The 18,693-nt window shown below is 37.0% G+C and overlaps 1 protein-coding gene across 3 annotated transcripts in view; it reads right to left on the bottom strand.

Moving 5' to 3' along the window:
- The window catches only part of LOC149228591 (uncharacterized), a 510,588-nt gene that overhangs the window by 361,201 nt on the left and 130,694 nt on the right, over positions 1-18,693 (bottom strand). The window contains exons 9-12 of one of the 3 annotated variants that reach the window (XM_089378284.1): positions 8,339-8,541; positions 8,189-8,244; positions 7,965-8,040; positions 7,739-7,805 (exon numbers count right to left, since the gene is read on the bottom strand). The exons of 1 other annotated variant lie outside the window; for it this stretch is intronic. In XM_089378284.1, the coding sequence (XP_089234410.1) occupies positions 7,739-7,805; positions 7,965-8,040; positions 8,189-8,244; positions 8,339-8,541 (402 nt within the window). The remainder of the gene's footprint in view (positions 1-7,738; positions 7,806-7,964; positions 8,041-8,188; positions 8,245-8,338; positions 8,542-18,693) is intronic. One more of the 3 variants, XM_089378285.1, reaches the window with a different exon arrangement.

Raw genomic sequence — 18,693 nt, 5'->3', positions numbered from 1 at the left:
AGAGGAGAGTCTCTTGCTTTTTAAGAGTTGCATCTTCATCAAATGTTACATCTCTGCTAAACGATATAGTTATTTGACCAGGTAAATAAATTTCATAAGCTTTTGAATTATCACAATAACCAACAAGCGTAGCTTTCTTACCTAAAGCTTCCAATTTGTTCCTTTTCTCTTTCAACACATGGAAGTACACAAAACAGCGAAAAATTCTCAAATGACTCATCTCAGACCTTTTACCAATGAAGACTTCTTCTTCAGGAGTCTTATTGTCTAAGGCATGATCAAAAGTTTTGTTTTGCACATAAAAAACAGTATTTGCAGCTTCTCCCCACAGAAACTTCGGTAGCTTTTGATCATACACCATGACTCTGACTGCTTCTATAATGGTTATATTCTTCCTCTTAGCCACACCATTTTGTTGTGGATTATATGGCACAATAGTTTCTTTCTTTATTCCAGCGTCTTTGCAAAGATCATTAAACTCATTGAGGTGAACTATCCCCTTTATCAAATCGGAAAGTTTTGATCAGCTTTCCAGTTTGATTTTCAATCAAAGCCTTGAAATCTCTGAACATGTCAATGCTTCCCCTTTCTTTTTCAAAAAGAATATCCATGTCTTGCGAGAAAAATCATCAGCAAAAATCATGAAATACAAGTAGCCACGGAGAGAAGTAACCGACATAGGTTAGCATAAATCAAAATGTATGAGCTGAAGTACCTGACTAGTTTTTGTTCTGCTTGAAGGGATTGGTCCTTTTATATGTTTTCCACTTGCACATCTTGGACAAACTTCTTCATGATTCATTTCGATCTCAAGCATTCTAGAAACCATCTTCCTTACATGAGGTGAGGCTTTGTAGTGTAGGTGAGTGAATCTCTTGTGTCATAGCTCACACTGAAGATTAGTATCATGGACCAATGCATGAATGGGTTTACCATTGACTTTGTAAAGTCCTTCACATCTTAATCCAGGAGTGAAGGCTTCTCTCATACTTGAGTTCAAAGGCCAAGTTAGAACTTTTCCATTAATAAAAACAGTTTTCATTCATTTATCTTCTAGAGCAGATATGGATACAAGATTCTTTTTCAAAATAGGTACATATAAAACTTCTTGCAGAAAAATAGATTTGCTATGATCTAACTAAAATGAAACTGAACCATAACCTTTGACTTGGTGAGTAGAATTATCTCCAAGGATAACATTTAAATTAGTCTTCCTCTCGAGTCTCAACTAGATTGGAGAGTGCTTCTTTATAACTAGTAAAGAGTTTGGAAACACCACTATCAACTAACCAACTATCAAATGAATCAGGAGAAGAAGAACTAGAAAGAGCAAAAACAAGAAAATATTATGATTGAGTTTCCGCTGCATTATTTCTATATCTTGGATTTCTTGTTTTCTTAGGATGCCCTTTTCCATGATTTTCAGAAGAGTCTTTTCTATAATCAGATTTGTTTTTGAATTTAGATGTTCTTCTTTATTTACAGTCATGAGCAAAATGACCATGTTTTTGATAGTTAAAGCATCTAACTTTTGACATGTCTAGATTTCCTATATTTGACTTGAAAGCGGATTTCTTTTTATTACCTTTCTTTCATTTGTCATATGCAAAAAATGCAGTAGGTTCTTCTTCATGATGTGAAATTCTCCCTTTGGAGATCATTCTGGCCTCCTCTTGGATACACTTTCTCAGGAGCTCATCAATTGTGGGAATAGTGTTGATATTGTTGATAGTGGTGATAAAAGTCTCCCAAACAGGAAAAAGGCCTACAAGCACAATCAACACCACTTCTTTCTTGGATACAAGTTCACCAACTGTTGACAGTTGATTCCTGATTTTAGTCATTCTCAAGAAATATGTTTGAACCATCTCTCCCCTGTTCATCTTGATTTCCTTTAGTTGATTCTTCAAGGCAATAATTTGGTTCAAGTTACTAATTGCAAACATGTCAATTAGTTTGTCATAGATTTTTTTTGCTTTCTTCAAACTATTGTTTTCAAAATCGACCGACTCGGAACCGACTCGGCCGAGTTGGTCCAAGCCAGGCCCTCAAACTTTGCCTCGGCCTAGGAAACGGTTCGGCCGGTTGGGTTAATACCGAGCCGGCTGAGTTGTCTAACAACTCGGCCGACTTAGAAACAGCGGCCCATTCCTCTACCATTTCTTGTTCAATCATAATTTTCTTACCAACCATCAGTATAATTTACTCTGTAAAACAATAATCAGTTACAACTAGTTACTCATAATTTCTTCCAAATCCTGTAAATCATTTCCAAAGCAAATAAATTGGCCTATTAAATCCAACTGTGCTATTTGGCACATGCACATTGCATACTGATCATTTCCATTGACCTGAAAGTTGAAACCAATCTTGTCAAGCAGAATATCCCTGAAAGCATCTGGCTTGAAAATAATTTCACGGAAATTTTCTACCGCAACCTCGAACACGAGGCGTTTTCTTTCATAGGATTTCCAAGGTTGTGGTTCTAGCAACAAAATGCCACCTGGCCTCAATATTTGCCATATCTTTGCAAACAGACAAATCAAACCTTCATCACCCCAATTAAGGTGGACCCATTTGGTGACACTTAAGCACAGTACTGTTACCTGTATCATATGCTGCATCCAATACAGATGGGAATTTCTGAATGAAATTTTCAGTTCTAAAACGCACCCTTTCAAGCAGATCAGGATCTTTGAACTTTCCTTCTACATCATCTGAACCAGAACCCCTGAACAATTGACTCACTTCATCCCTTAAAGATCTGTTGTCTGCATCTCCCAATTCATTTGTTGTATCTTCAGATGACTGTTCCTCCCTTTCTGTAACTATGAATTCATTTGATCTGGCTTCATCTCTGTAACTCTATTAGACTACTCCATCTTGTCTGACTCTGTATCCTCCAGCTTATTTACTTTGTTTCTTTCTTCAGCAGACTGTTTAATTGTTTCACCATTTTCCTCAAAACCAGAAAATCTTTAAAATTATGCTTTTTTATAAAATAAAAAAAGATTTAAAGTATTTTTTACAACAACCGAGTCATTGAAATCGAGTCGACCGAGTCGATACCGAGTCGGAGTCGAAGTCAACCCTTGGCCGATTCAGAGTCCGAGTCGGAATTTTAAAGCATTGCTTCAAACCAAAAAACATAAGTAATAAGATGATCACTAAGAAAATCAAGGATAATTTTTCTAGCTTAGGTTTCACCCTTTTTATGTTTGGATTTGACAACAGCACTTGAATTCTCTGGTGGATCAACTATTATGCCTTCAACATACTCCAAAACTTCGTGTTCTTCAAGAGTCATATCTAGTCTTGTTTAACATGGACCAAAGTTTGAATCATCATTCAGCTTCTTCTCTACCTTGAAGTAGGACAAAGTCATCTTGATCAAAAAAACTTTGGCAACAAGTGGGGTCTCTTCAAGTGATCTCTGGTCTCCTTGGACTTGTCTTCACCAAGGCTCTGATACCATGTTAAAATCTGAAAGTTCTATGCAGAAATTTAAAAATTCTTTGCAGAAACTTGAAAGTTCTATGCAGAAAACTGAATGTACTTGCAGAAAATTGAATGTACTTCGTAGAAAATTGAATGAAACAGAATATACTTCGCAGAAAGTCGAATGTACTTTGCAGAAAACTGAATGTACTTTGCAAAAAGTTGAATGTATTTTGCACAAAGTTGAATGTACTTTGCAGAAAATTGAATGTACTTTGCAGAAAATCAAATGTTCTATGTTGTTACAATTACATAGAATGCAAATTTCTTCTTCACAACTTTTCAGATCAACAATTGTAGATAGAACATAAAATTAAGGATCATATGAAGACAACCAAGCACAAATATCAAACACTAAGAGTTAGGTCCAACGACCAGGGCAAAACCCACAAGAGGAAAACCCAAATGATTCTTCTTCTATTAGATTTCTTCAATTGTTCAACAGAGTACCAAAAGAGAAAGAGAGAGAATGAATAAAGTCACCAATGTAGGATCAACATGCAGTTGAAGTGTTCTTGCTCTTTGCTTGAAAATCTTCTCCTTCTCTTGATTAGATCTTGTCCTTCACACTTGCTCTGGGTCTTCCCTTGCTCTGGCTCTTCACTTGCTCTCACACTTCTCTTGCACACACTCAACTCTAACTCTACTTCTTCACAATGAACTTGCTACTCTCAACCCTCACTTGCTCTTGCTTAAATAGATGAGAAAAGAGAGGAGTTACAAAATGAATTCATTCCTTGAGCCATCAATAGGAGAATTGAATTCCATAAGAGAGGAGTTAACTGAGGAGAAGCGTAACTCATCCCAAGAACAGAGAGAGAGATACACTTGTCTTGAGGAGCTAAAATTCGAATTAGAGAGAGAGTGAGTTACACTTAGACATGAGAGAATATTTGGTGAAAGTTACAAATTGAATTAAATGAGAGAGTTCCAAGTGCATTTAATGAGGACGAGTTACACTTTTGTCGTACATTGAATTAGAGAGGGAGAGTTACATTCTCTTAAGTGTGGAGTTATTATTTTATTCCAAGAGAGAGGTTTGATTTTCTAAGTAAGAGATTCTCAATTTAATTTACTTGTTCCATGAGAGAATTCGTTTTTATTAATCCATTAAAGGTGAATGACTTCAGACTATTTTATAAATAATAGTATCATAATAATAATAATACTAGTAGGGATAAAAATATTAATACTTTACTTGTATAATCATGATTGATTTGATTTTAATGTGGATTCCATATGTCGAGATTATCCTTGATCACTTAGACATGACTTTCTATTTCTGAAAAGTCACTTCAAAATTGAGACATGACTTACTATTTTTGGAAATTCATATTAGAATTGTCAACAATGAAATTTTATTATAGGTGGTTCAAACAAAACAGAAAGATATGATATCTTCTAGGAGAAATTCATCCCTGAGTTGACAAATTTTAACAGCTATGTCACAGGAGCAAGTTTACTCCACTAGTAGGCCAAGGAGCTTTTGGAGGGGCTCTATAGGGTTTTGACGAATTCTCTTTGGATTTGATGGAATTCGCTTGGCATATTCCAACATCTACACAGTTAGTCTTTTGTTATATTGCATTCTGACAACTTTCAGAAAACAAGGTTATTATGGACCCTAACTCAATTAATTACACTTAAGGTGGCATTCTAGGAGGAATACTTGACATAACACCTAAGTGTAATAGCTCATTGGAGACGGAACGAAAATATCTATAGGATGAGATGGTGGGAAGTGACTTTCAGTGGCCTGAGGAGGAATGGTGGTTGAGTTACCATTTTCTCAAATTAAAAAGGTATTTTAATTAAAATAAAAGGAGGGAAAAAGGTAATAGTGATTAAAATAATAATAAAATAAAGGTTTCTAGAGGGGTCCATCAGATTTATAAAAAGAGAAGAGGAGACCAATGGAGGACAACTTGGATTGTTGATAAGTTTTGTTGATAAGGTTTTGGGAACCTAGTTCCCAACTTCTTAGCCCCGGGACGGAAACACTCGGGTTTGTTAGTGGGCGTTGGACGAAAACCCAACACTCTTGAGAAGATTTCACTCAGAAATCTCACGGTGCTTCATTGGAGTTTTGGAGAGAGCAGGTTTGCAATAGTCTCCTCACCAGGCCATCTACATCATTGCTAGGGTCCTACATCATTTTGGTCAGAAATCTTTTTCTGGGTTTTGCTCTGTTTTCTTGGCAAGCCCAGGTGCCATTATTCCTTCATGTTAATGGATTAATAAAATGGTTTAGTGATTTTATTGACATTGATTTATGCATCAAATTTCTATCGTGTGTTTATTTGCAATTATTTGTTGTTCAAGTTCAATTATGGTATCTACTGTCAAATTTTCCATTAGGGATATTACAAAAAGTGAAAAAAAGTTGCAACAAGATGTTTTGGAGAAAGATAGCAACAAAGAATCAATGATTGACAAAGACATGATGACCGATCTCAAACAGTGTTCCATGAGGACGCGTCCCCAAGGGTCGGGTGCACGCACCACTCGCACCCCATGCACCCGGGACGGGGAGTCTACTGGGGGTGTGTTTCCCCACGCACTCTTTTTGGGGAGTCTTGGGGAGACACAAGGGGGTGCGTTTCCCCAGTGTGGGGGACGAGACTCCCCAAAAGGGGTGCGTTTGGGCGTCCCCCCTCAAAACTTCAGTATCTAGTATATAGTATATGGTAATATACTAGTATGTTTTGCTTTCAATTTAGATTCTAGAATGATGAATGATGAATTTAATTTTTAAATCAATGTAGATTGTAGAATGATGAATGATATGGATCAATGTATTTGAATATTTCATTATTGAATTTTTTTATTGAATCTCATGGTATGGATGAATAATGAGTATCTCATCTGAATGATGTATGTATCAAAATGAATGATGAGGATGGATCAATGTATGTCATTATTTAATTCAATTATGAATTTAAATTTTGTGTGCATCAAGTTTCAATTTGCAATGTATTGGTATCCATATTACTATTAGTCTATTTAATATTTATGCTTTCATTATTGAACAATGAATATGAGCTTGAATTATATATATGTATACCTCGACGTCCCCCCGCACCCCCGAAATTTCCCTAAAATTTGAGGGTACTCCCACACGTCCCCCCCTATGCGTTTCCCTGCACCCACATCTCTCTGCACCGGAGTCTTGATGGAACATTGATCTCAAACCAATAAAGAAGTCATCAGATATAAAAATCTGAACAGGAGAGAAAAGAACCAATATAAATCCAATCAACATCCAAAATCAAAAAGATGCTTACATTGAAATTTTATCAACTAAGAAATCACCAAAGGTATCAAAACACAAAGGTTTCAAAAACAAAACACAATACAAGGATGCCTTATGTCATCCTAATTATAATAATCATTGTATTATTCAACAAAATAGGGATGAAATTAACATGACAAGCTAAGTGAAGATGTTATTATATAGAAGAGAAGTTCCAATGCAGAATTTTATCACTCCCCAAATCATAGAAATGATTTTACCACATAGTTCTACATAAAACTGAATTACAATGGTTTGACTCTCTTTCGCAATATTCTTTTCAAGGCTACATAACTCATATCATCTTGTGTCATCAACCATCACAACTTCCAAAACAGAGAATGACAAGAAGGCATTACAAACCAAAACAAAGACACAGGCATGTACATAAAATGGTTTAAGGACAAAGCATCTTTGAATGGATAGGAAAACATCAATAATAATAATAATAAATGAAGTGAGACATCCTAACTAAGGGACATGACTCATCAACCATGATAACTAGTCATCATGTATTAATATACTCCGACATGGCATTATATAAATCAATCAATAGTATCATATTCAGTTTTATTTATTGTTTGTCCTATATGCATTTCAATTATCTTTCATTCTTATGTATGATATTCCTTAGTAAATCAACTATTGTTCATTTCATTTAACCACATAAATGTTGCTGTACTGATCGTTGACCTCAGTGTGAGAAATTTCCGAAGGTGTTTGACCTTTGTGAATATACTCTATTTTTCAAACAAGATGATGTTGGCATTCAATTCCCCATGATTGGATATGTCAACACCCTACTGTTAAGAATCTTTGTTTTGTCAAAAAGACCTCATCATCTGAATGATGAAGCAAGAGAATAATTCCAAGCAAAAGATCGTCATCAAAAGAGGAAGAAAACAAAGGAGTAGAGTTAAGAATCAGAATCACAATTCATATACATACCAAGAAGGTTCGGAAGAGCAGCAGCAGCCTCAAGAGCACGTCGCACAAAACGATCCAATGATTCCACCTAATAACAATTGAAAAATGTTTCATGGAAAACATTGATTTTTGTCAATGTCCCATACATGACTTGTCCATTAGAAAGAAATCATAATGGCTTGTTCCGTCAAATTTTTACACCGGGCAATCTCTTTGTCTGCTAGAATTAGCCTACACTTATACTTACATCAACTACCAAATCGTTGAATTGGGCAAGAGTTCTTTCTGCAACTGCTAAAGAAGAAACAGGAAACATCCATAACCTGTGCGAAAGAATCAAGATTGCACAACTTATAAAATATCAAATCTTAAGTTAAACTCATTGTTACAACCTCTACCTAAGGCAATGGTCTCATAAAATATGACCAAAGAATAAAAAAAGACTGACCAAAGAATTGTGTAAAAAATAACCTTTCTTTAGCAACCCATTCAGATTTTGGAATACCACGGAAAGCTGCTACCAATTGCTTCATATTGCAAGTGACAATACCAATGGAATTAGTTCATAAAATATGTGTAACGTTATATTAACATCCAAGTATGTGAAACAAAAAGATTTACCGGCTGATATTCAAATTTAGCTGCAATCTGCCCACTGCCATGTAGAAAAATCCTAACTTTAAATTTCTGCATATTTCTTTCGGAGTCAATCTCTGGCATATGCTGCTCTTCCTGCCATAAGGACTGTCTGGCAGAAGGAGCTTTTCCAGATTTTAACTCTGATTGGACAAACTTCCGACTCCCTGGAACACAATTCCAGACATCTAGAGCATATATGACAACACCCAAAATATTATATAAATAAGAACTATGATATATATTATATACATAAAAAAGCAGGATAATTTTATCATTCGACGTTCAGAGCAAAACAAATGCACAATAAAACACCAACATTTTCTCCATTACCCATGCTCCAGATTGAATAAATCCAACTTATATAATAGGGAAATACTACCAACCAGTGAAAAGAATAAAATATCCTATGCAACGCATAGGTTCAGACTATTCAACAAAAACTATGGAAATGGCAAGCTAGGTTAACAATAATGCAATAAAGTGGGTTTAAAATATTCGAAACAACAAACCACATGCCAAATAAAATTCCATTCAAAAGATGAATATGCACATGGGTCAGATCAGAAAGTCAATCTCCATCAAGGAACAACTTTGTGAACAAGATTTTAATGCAACTTTAGAATCTGAAAATAACACCCCCCCCCCAAAAAAAATAAAAATCTTACCCGCATGAAGTTGAGGACTTAATGAATAATGCTCCTTATAAAAATTCTGAAATTTTTTATCCATCCCAAGAGACTTTTGAAAGGTGAATGTTGAAGAATAAGTTGTAGACTCTCCCTCACCCCATAAACAAGATAATGACTCTGATGATGCAAGCCACACCAACATTTTCTGCATCAGATCTAAATGGGATATCAATTGTTTTCACTTTGAAGGTCAAAGTGTAATTGATATGTTGGAAATACACAGTGATACTGAGAGGGGAGTGAATTAGTATCACTTAGATTTAAATTATTTTCATTTTATTAACCTTAAAAATAAAATCTCATCACATACTCAATCATCAACACAATGCATAAACACTGAGATTAAAGTGAAAATTCAAACTTGAAGAAAAAACACTTCAATGTTTTTCAAATAGTCTTCAATTTATTACAACCACTTGTGAGGACACCAATCCTCTGTAAGCACCAACTTACAAAAATTGTAGGCTCCAACCTGTCAAGAAGATGAGGACACCAATCCTCAGTAAGCACCAACTTATAGCAAAATTTAGGCTTAGTAACTGTTCAAAAAATAAAATCCGCCCTCCTAGCAGCTTGCACCCAAACCAGTCTAGCTCTTGGCCTCCAAACTGAGCTCAGACTCCAACCAGAACAGAACTTGGCCTTCCACAGGATTTGGCCTCCTCAACAAAACTTGGCCTTAGCAGAAACAGGGCTTGGCCTCCAATAGGACTAAAGTCAGCCTCTTCTAAAACAGTACTCAACCTCCTTCACACCAGAAGTCGACCACCTTTAACCAGAACCAATACAGACATAAAAACCTTCTAAAGGTGTACCAAAAACCCTTCCACAGTTCAACAATACTTCACAAAAGACTTCTCCAACTCTGCTTCACTTCACGTATCCATGAGGTATGAACCTTAGATCTGCTCTTCCCGCTCACCTCAACAGAACAGAACTTGCTTCAGCGGCGGCCAGAAAAGCTCCTCACGCCTATTTATAATGGATTTGGGGTCTAGGGTAGAGCTGACTTGTCCATCGGTTGAGCCGGCTTGTTCACTAGCTGAGCCAACTTGTTCACTGGTTGGGCCGACTTGTGCAACTGGTAGAATGTATAATGAATATTCAAGAAATCATTTCTCCTCAAATGTGAGGAGTTCGAAGGTGTGCCATATATCGTTGGAAAGGTCTCGAAATATGTTATTTCACTATGTAACTTTTCATTTGGACAGCCTTTGACATCAATAACAACCATTTTCAACATGATGAACTGGGATCTAATGAAATATTTAACTTAGAAACTTTTGAAAAACTAAGTTACACCCTTTTTGAGAAAAGGATTAATGGTGAAGTGATCATCCTAAATCTTGATCATTCATTGCCCAATCTTCTCGAAAGCATATCGTTGACCTTTGTGTGTCCTCATCATCATTGCTTGTCTATAACCCATTCTTCTTTTCATTTGAATGACAAAAGCATTGAACATCAACAGTTTCCATTTAAATCCCAGTTGGAGCTGCCTTTTCAACCTTAGTCATAATTGTGAAATCATCAATTCCAATAATGTTCATAGCAGTCTAATTGACCTTTGGATGGATGAAATTTGTGGACATAATCAGCAATCTTGGTTTAACTTTTGAATCCTTGACCTTTGTGTGTCCTCATCATCATTGCTTGTCTATAACCCATTCTTCTTTTCATTTGAATGACAAAAGCATTGAACATCAACAGTTTCCATTTAAATCCCAGTTGGAGCTGCCTTTTCAACCTTAGTCATAATTGTGAAATCATCAATTCCAATAATGTTCATAGCAGTCTAATTGACCTTTGGATGGATGAAATTTGTGGACATAATCAGCAATCTTGGTTTAACTTTTAAATCCACAAGTTTTTCTACAAATAACAAATAGGAGCTCTTTTTTGTAGAATGTTTTTGGAGCGTAGTAACATGTTTAAGAGGCCTCTGTTAATCGTGTTCGCTTCGCATTCAAAGTGGCAAGAGCATAGTAAAGGGGCACCCTTAGGTGAGCCTTACTAGCGATTCTGTCCTAGTGGGTAAGGAATATGAAAAAACGAAGTAGGTCAAGGTGAGCGGGAAATGGAGGGAATGTGTTTATTATCAAGCAGGAATGACTCAATCCATCTGGGGTAAACAATGAGTTGGCCTTGTGCCTTATGGTCATAATCTCACCTTGGCTCCATATTTAAATGCAATTAGAACATAAAAACACATGCAGAAGATAAGCAAAGACAAGAGGACACAAGATTTGGCGGATGTCAGGGAAAAACCCCAATGTGGGAAAAACCCTTTGATCAAATCTTCTTATTATTATTTAATAGTTCAGCAGAGAGAGTGTGTACAAAAACCAAATTCACTTGCCCAATACACAGTCAAATCAACCCTGTCAAATTCTGCAGTCAACTGCAGTCAAACTTCAGCCCTAACCAGAACGTCAACATTGGTCAAAACAACAGCAAAACTTCACCAATGCAGCTCAGTCTTCCTTGGTCAAACTCGGCTTGAACAGGAGGTCAAATGCAGCCCAAAACAGGTCGGTCAAACTCGGTCAAAGGAGAGAGAAAATCTGTTGTGATTTTTTGCGGTCAAATAGAAGCTCATTTGATGCAGAGACTAGCAGGGCATTACCTTGAGCAATTATCTCATTTGTCATTTGATATGTTTTCTAGACTTCAATTTGTTTTGAATCTTGATATATGATATATTAGACTTGACTCTATAAAAATTTGAATCTTGATGTATCAAACTTGACTTTTATTGCAATACTCAGTGTTCACAAATGGAACTTCAATATTGTTTAAACTTTTAATTTCATTGTACAATGTTACAGTTACATGTATGATTGAATCATGCTTTTCATTTAAATTTGTTTCAGTGATATGATTCATCGAATGTAAGTGTTATATAATGATAAAGACAGTTAAATTATGAAATTTCAATGATATATTTATAATTTTTTAGTGTTTCACTATTTTTCATCTTTGTTGAGGTCCCTTGTGTCAAGGACCTGGACGTCCCCCCACGTTTCCTAAAAACTAGTGGGGAGCTTTTCCATAGGCCACTCCTACATTTCCTCACTCACCCGTCCCCACGCCACGGAAACTTGGTGGAACACTAATTATAATGGGGGTTGTTAGGGATGGAAATGCACTTTGGGTGATCACATCTTTAAGGGTAGCTATACAAGAGTATGGCATCATCTTTTCGGCATACCTGGGTTAACAGTGAAGGGTTGCACATGCAGTCTTAAACAAAGAATGGAGATGACTAAGCTTCACATGAAAGCAAAAAGAAGCAATGATTGTGACAGTAGCATTGTATCTCCTAATAAGAGAAGTAAACATGAAGATTCATCCCAATGTATGAATGAACAAAGTCACATCCAAATTGAGACTACTCAAGGGGATTCTAGTTCTAGGAGGACTAGCGTAAGTGAACCCATTCAAAAGATGTACACATGAAAATTCATCCCAATGTATGAATGAACAAAGTCACATCCAAATCGAGGCTACTCAAGGGGATCTAGTTCTAGGAGGACTAGTGTAAGTGAATCAATTCAAAAGATGTACAATGTCTTGCATAGGAATGGAGCTGTTAAATTATGGTATGTTCTATGCTTAGAGCAGTGTACTTATTTTTCTTATTATGATCCACAGATTAACAATCACATGTACATTAAGTAAAGTGCAGATAGAACATTTAAACGATCAACAGAAAACAAGCCAAGACAAAAGACACAAGATGTGGCGGCTAAGTCACATGACACGAGGACACGAGACACGGAGGACACGTAAATACGAGTATTCAATACGAAACGCAGCGACCTGGAAACAGGACACAGGGGACACGTTTTATATATATTTAAAATATATATATATATATATACCGAAATATAGTTTTTTATCCATATTAAATTGCAGGTTATAACTCAGTTATCTGACTTATCTCATTCATTTCAATATCACAAAATACAAAACCTTCTATATTAGATTATCTAATCTTATTTAATTTTGACCTTATCTAATGTAATCCTAACTAACCTTGATTAATTATTGACAGTTGTGCTTGTGCTTCTACCTAGTTTCACATATAGAATTGAATGTTAATTAATTGCAATTCAAGCAAGCTGTATGCACGTCTGATTTCATCAAGATTGCAGTCACTAGATTTACCTGACTAAATCTCTAAATTTGAAACTCCAGCAGATTAGCCTCTCTTCTAAAATGGAAATCCGAAAGTGATATGTTACATCAGTTGAAAACTCACAAGTTAATAGGCACTCCCTGAAGGCTGAAATCTCTATGTAGCACACTTTTCTGCCAATCATTGGAGATTCAAAATTTGTATCACATCAGTTTTTTTATTAACTGGCTAAATATGTCAATTTGAAATTCACTGTGCCCATACTTCAAAACTCACATTTCGTTGTGGCTGCTTTATATCTGACAGGGTATTATATTCCTTAAAGGCTATAGCCTATAACATATCAGTTGTTGAACCTTGATCCCATTAAGTCAGTGAGAATTTATGCATTGCTAACCATTAAGACATGTTGATCTAACATTGATTCCCTACCAATAGCTACTACTGCTAGCTTGTCTGCTTGTGGGAGTCCATTCTTCAGAGCTTACTCCATTCCTTTAAGATGTAACTTCAGTTATTCCTTCAATACAGAACTATGAGAAACTCGACTGCTGACAAAGCTGAGTATGATTACAAAGGCTAACTCCCGTGGCAAACAAGTTGATAGCTGAAACTTTCAACTTTCCACAGAATATGAAAAACCACCTTATATATATATATATATAGATATATATATATATATATATATATATATATATATATATATATATATATATATATATATATATATATGCAGGCTGCAACTATGCTTATTGTGTGAAATGAAGTCAGTGTTGTGGAGTTCACTGTGTATATTTCCTTTGTTACCATGGGTACTGTCACCTGTGGCTACAGTTTTTCCTAACTTTTACGGGCCGGTCTTGAATGCTGCACACTGGCACACTCTGCTCCAGACTTCAAATAGCTCCAGACTTCAAATATAATGCTAACTTCAAAGACAAACACCCTGCTCGCAGCTCCACACGACAGCTCCAGACAACAGCAGGACGAAAATAACCCGGAATAGACCAACGCGTAGGCTTTAAATTATGTTTTTTTCACGGTATGTATTCAACCTGTCGAAATATGTTAGGGCAACGTATTCTACCAACCAAATACGCGTATTCGAAATTTAGGACACAACGGAAAACGTAGAATATGTATTCAAGTTTTCATGACACGTTGAAAATCGTATTCGACACGTATTAGGGCCGTTTTCGTGTCCAATACGTAAAATACGGGACACGGGACCCTGGGGGACGTGTCCTGTGACTTAGTGTGGTGGCTAGCCAGGGACAAACCCCAATATGGGGAAACCCTTTGATCAAATCTTCTTTTAACTTTAATAGTTCAGCAAAGAGAAATAGTACAAAAATCTGATTTATATCAGCAACAGCAAACCCTAGATCAGCAAAGTCAAACTTGGTCAAACGAGTTGAAATTGACCTCCAATATGCTTGGTCAATTTCCAGTCAACTTTCCCTTGAACAGCCTGAAGAAGCAGCCCTAGAACAGCCCCAAAAGTTCAGTCGATTTGCAGATTTCTGAAGTCAACTTGTAGCCCTAAACTAGGGCAGTCAATATCAGTCAAACCAGAGGTCAGATCACCTCAATTTCTATGCCAAAAATTGCGGCCTGCCAAGGAGGATCAGCCACACCAAATCCACAATCAAGGAGTCGTCCACGCTGGTCAACGTTGGTCAAAGTACCTTTCTGCAGCTTGAAACCCTAGAAATCTGTGTCCTTTTTCCACACGCATGACATAGAGAGTCTTTCTGCGCAGGAGAGAGAGAGATGATGAGAAGAAAAGTGACCAAATGAGAAGAAGACATCCTGTATTTATATGCAAACATTAAAGATGAATAGATGTGTCTTTTGGGCTTCTGAGCCTACATAAGGCGCTGGCCGACTTTGACAATTTGTCCATAATCAAAATATGCTTGTTGCAATCATGAAATACGGGATTTTCTGATAAATGGATCCCGCTCTGGTTGTCACATAGAATCATGGTGGTATCCAATGTAAATCCAAACAGCGTACTGAAGAGCTTTCGCAACCAGACTGCCTCACAGGAGGCCATGCTAGCAGCAACGTATTCTGCCTCGATGGTGCTCAAAGCCACCGACTTCTCCTTCCTGCTCATCCAGGATATCGAGGTAGATCCCAAAGAGAAATAGCACCCGGAAGTGCTCTTCGGTCAACCACATTGCCTACCCAATCAGCATCAGTATACCCGAGTAGTCTCACATCTCTGGCAGTGTATCTCAACCCATGAGTGATTATGCCACGAAGATATCTCAGCAGATTCTTGGCACCAATCCAATGTATGTGGTGAGGTTCAACCATATGTTGACTCAACGTGTTGACTGCAAAGCATATATCTGGACGGGAGTTCACTAAGAACATCAATGCTCCGACGAGTTGACGATACTCAGTGGCATTTTGTAAAACAGGTCCAGCAACACTACCGCTTAACTTCTTGAAGTCAAGCTCCATCAGAGTAGTTACGGGCTTGCAGTCCACCATACCGAATCTTTCCAATATCTTCACCACATATTTTCCTTGAGATAGGAAAATCTCCCCTGGTTTCTGCCAGACTTCGAGTCCTAGGAAATAGTGCATAAGTCCTAGGTCTTTCATCTCGAACTCAGAAGCCAACTCCCTCTTACATTTGTGAATGAGAGGGTCTACACCTGTTAGAAAGAGGTCGTCAACATACAGCACTAGTATGAGAGGTTTGTCATCTACAACCTTAAAGTAAAGGTTAGGGTTGGCTTCACTCCTAGTGAATCCCAACTTCATCAAGTAGCTATCGATCCTCTCATACCATGCTCGGGGTGCTTGCTTCAGCCCATAGAGGGCCTTCTTCAACCTGCACACATGAGATTTTCGATCATAAATCTCAAATCCTTCGGGTTGCTCCACGTAGACCTCCTCTTTGATCGAACCATGCAAGAACGCGATCTTAACATCCATCTGATGTAGGTTCCATCCTTGTGTGGCAGCAAGGGCTATGATCGAGCAAATGGTGGTATATCGAGCAACAGGTGCAAATATCTCGTCATAGTCTATACCTTCCTTCTGGGAGAAGCCACGAGCGACAAAACGAGCCTTATACTTTTCCGTACTTCCATCAGCTACATGCTTTATCTAGTAAAGCCATTTAGAAGTGACAATTGTCTTGTCCTCGGGTCTGAGGACCACATCCCAGACATTGTTCTTCATAATAGACTCATATTCTTCGGCCATATCATCCTTCCATACTTTATGCTTGACGGCATCTGTGAATGATGAAGGCTCATTTTGGATGATCGTGCTCATGATGGTTAGGATGTTCCACCAAGTTTTCGACACGAGGAAACGCACAAAGGGGACGTGTGGGAGTACCCTCAAATTTTAGGGAAATTTAGGGGGGACGGGGGGACGTCGGGGTATATATAATATAATTTTTTATTTTATATATATATATATAGAGAATTTTGAAATTTTCATGTTCATATTCATTGTTCAATAATGAAAGCATATTAAATAGACTAATTAGTAATAGTAATACCAATACATTGAAATTTCAAATTTGATCCATACATAAAATTTAAATTCATAATTGAATCAAATAATGACATATTGTAATTGAATCTTGATCCGTCCTCATCATTCATTTTGATACATACATCATTCATATGACATACTCATTATAATGTTCTAAATTCTAATTCATCAATACCATAAAATTCAATAATGAAATATTCAAATACAATGTACATTGATCCATATCATTCATCATTCATCATTCATCAATCATCATTCTATAATCTACATTGAATCATTGATTTAAAAATTAAATTGAAAATTCTGAATTCATCATTCATCATTCTAGAATCTAAATTGAAAGCAAAACATACTAGTATATTACTATATAGTATATACTATATTAAATTTTAATATACTAGATACTAAAGTTTGAACACTAAATTAAAAATTTCAATTTATATAACTCAAAGTTTCAAACTCAAAAATAGTTAAGAGTGAAGAGTCGGTCATCAATATCTAGTGTCACAACTCAAATGTTAAAAGTAAAACTAAAAAGTAAAAATGGAAAATGAACACTGAAAATAAAATCAACTTCAAGGACTCAATCTCAATGATTGGTCCTCTACATCCATCTGCTGCATGAAGTCATCAGGACCATCAATGGGAATGTCGTTATCTGAGTCAGAGTCACTCTCTTGAGTAACCAATGGAACTCCAACCAAACCATGTTGCAACTCATCTAGTCCACCCTCATCATCTATCTGTGCACTATCCTCTAGATCCACATCCCATCGTGTTGTTGGTCCCCTTCGATACTCTGGTGTCTTCCTGTGTGCAAGACGTAGAGAACTGTGCACTGCAACTAGCTTCTTTGCTCTCCTATAGGAAAGTCTATTCCTCTTGATAGAGTGCATGAAGCTATATGTGGACCAATTCCTCTCTGCTGCAGAGGAACTAGCAATCTGAGACAATAAGCGAATAGCAAGTTGTTGGATCTCTGGATCCTCATCCCAATGCACTGTCCACCAACCAATGGGGTCAGTCTGGCCTAAATCATTACGATCTTCCCTTGCATCAGGCTTGTTGAAGGGACCATTGAGACTTGCAAATTGCATCCATTGTCTCCTAATGGTTCTCCCTTCTTCTGAACTATACATCGTTGTAATGGCTGCTCGAAATCCCTTTTTGACCTCTGGATCTTCAATGGGAAGAATTCTACTAGTTCTTGCCACATACCATTTTGGTTTGAGTGCATATGCCGCCATGTGCAAAGGTGTATTCATTGGATCCCACCTACGCAGAATAATGGGTCGAATCTGAGTCGTATAGAACTCTAAGGAAGGATCTTTCTCACGAATGGCCACCCTTACTTGATCCAACATTTTATCAAAAGTCTCATAGATTTCTCCAAGAGTAGGAGAATCTGTCAGTGTAGCAAATGACCTCAACTACAGGACATAATAGTGACACCAAATAACCACAATCTGTCCATCAAGCATTATCCAATATCTGAATCCTGATTTTCTTCCTTTCCTCTGTCTTGGATTCTTCCCATCTATTCCAATCTGGAGTCACAACCATGGCCTGCAATGCTGACTGCACCTCCAACATCCTCTCTAATAAAAGAAAATAACTAGCATATCTGGTATCAGTAGGCTTGAGGAATTCCTTCCTCGCATGAGACTTGTACAAGGCTAAGGAGGTGTGGTGATTGAAAATAAACATTTGCACATTTCTTGCAGTTGTCACCAAGTTAGATACCCACTCAATTTTTCCAATGTCTTTCAATGCTTTATTTAATGCATGCACACAACAAGGGGTCCAGAAAATATGTCTATATTTACTCTGAATCATTAATCCTGCTGATCTACACACTGTTGTTGCATCTGTCACAACCTGTACAACATTTGTAGAGCCAACCTCCTCTATAGCATCACGAAGAAGCTCAAATTGGAAAGCTGCATCTTTGCACTTTCCAGAATAATCAATAGCTCTAA

This window comes from Pinus tabuliformis, chromosome J, assembly GCF_031772625.1.
Source record: "Pinus tabuliformis cultivar Carrire ecotype Pingquan chromosome J, CPIR1, whole genome shotgun sequence".
Classification (NCBI taxonomy): domain Eukaryota; kingdom Viridiplantae; phylum Streptophyta; class Pinopsida; order Pinales; family Pinaceae; genus Pinus; species Pinus tabuliformis.
This window is presented reverse-complemented; position numbering and strand designations above follow the sequence as displayed.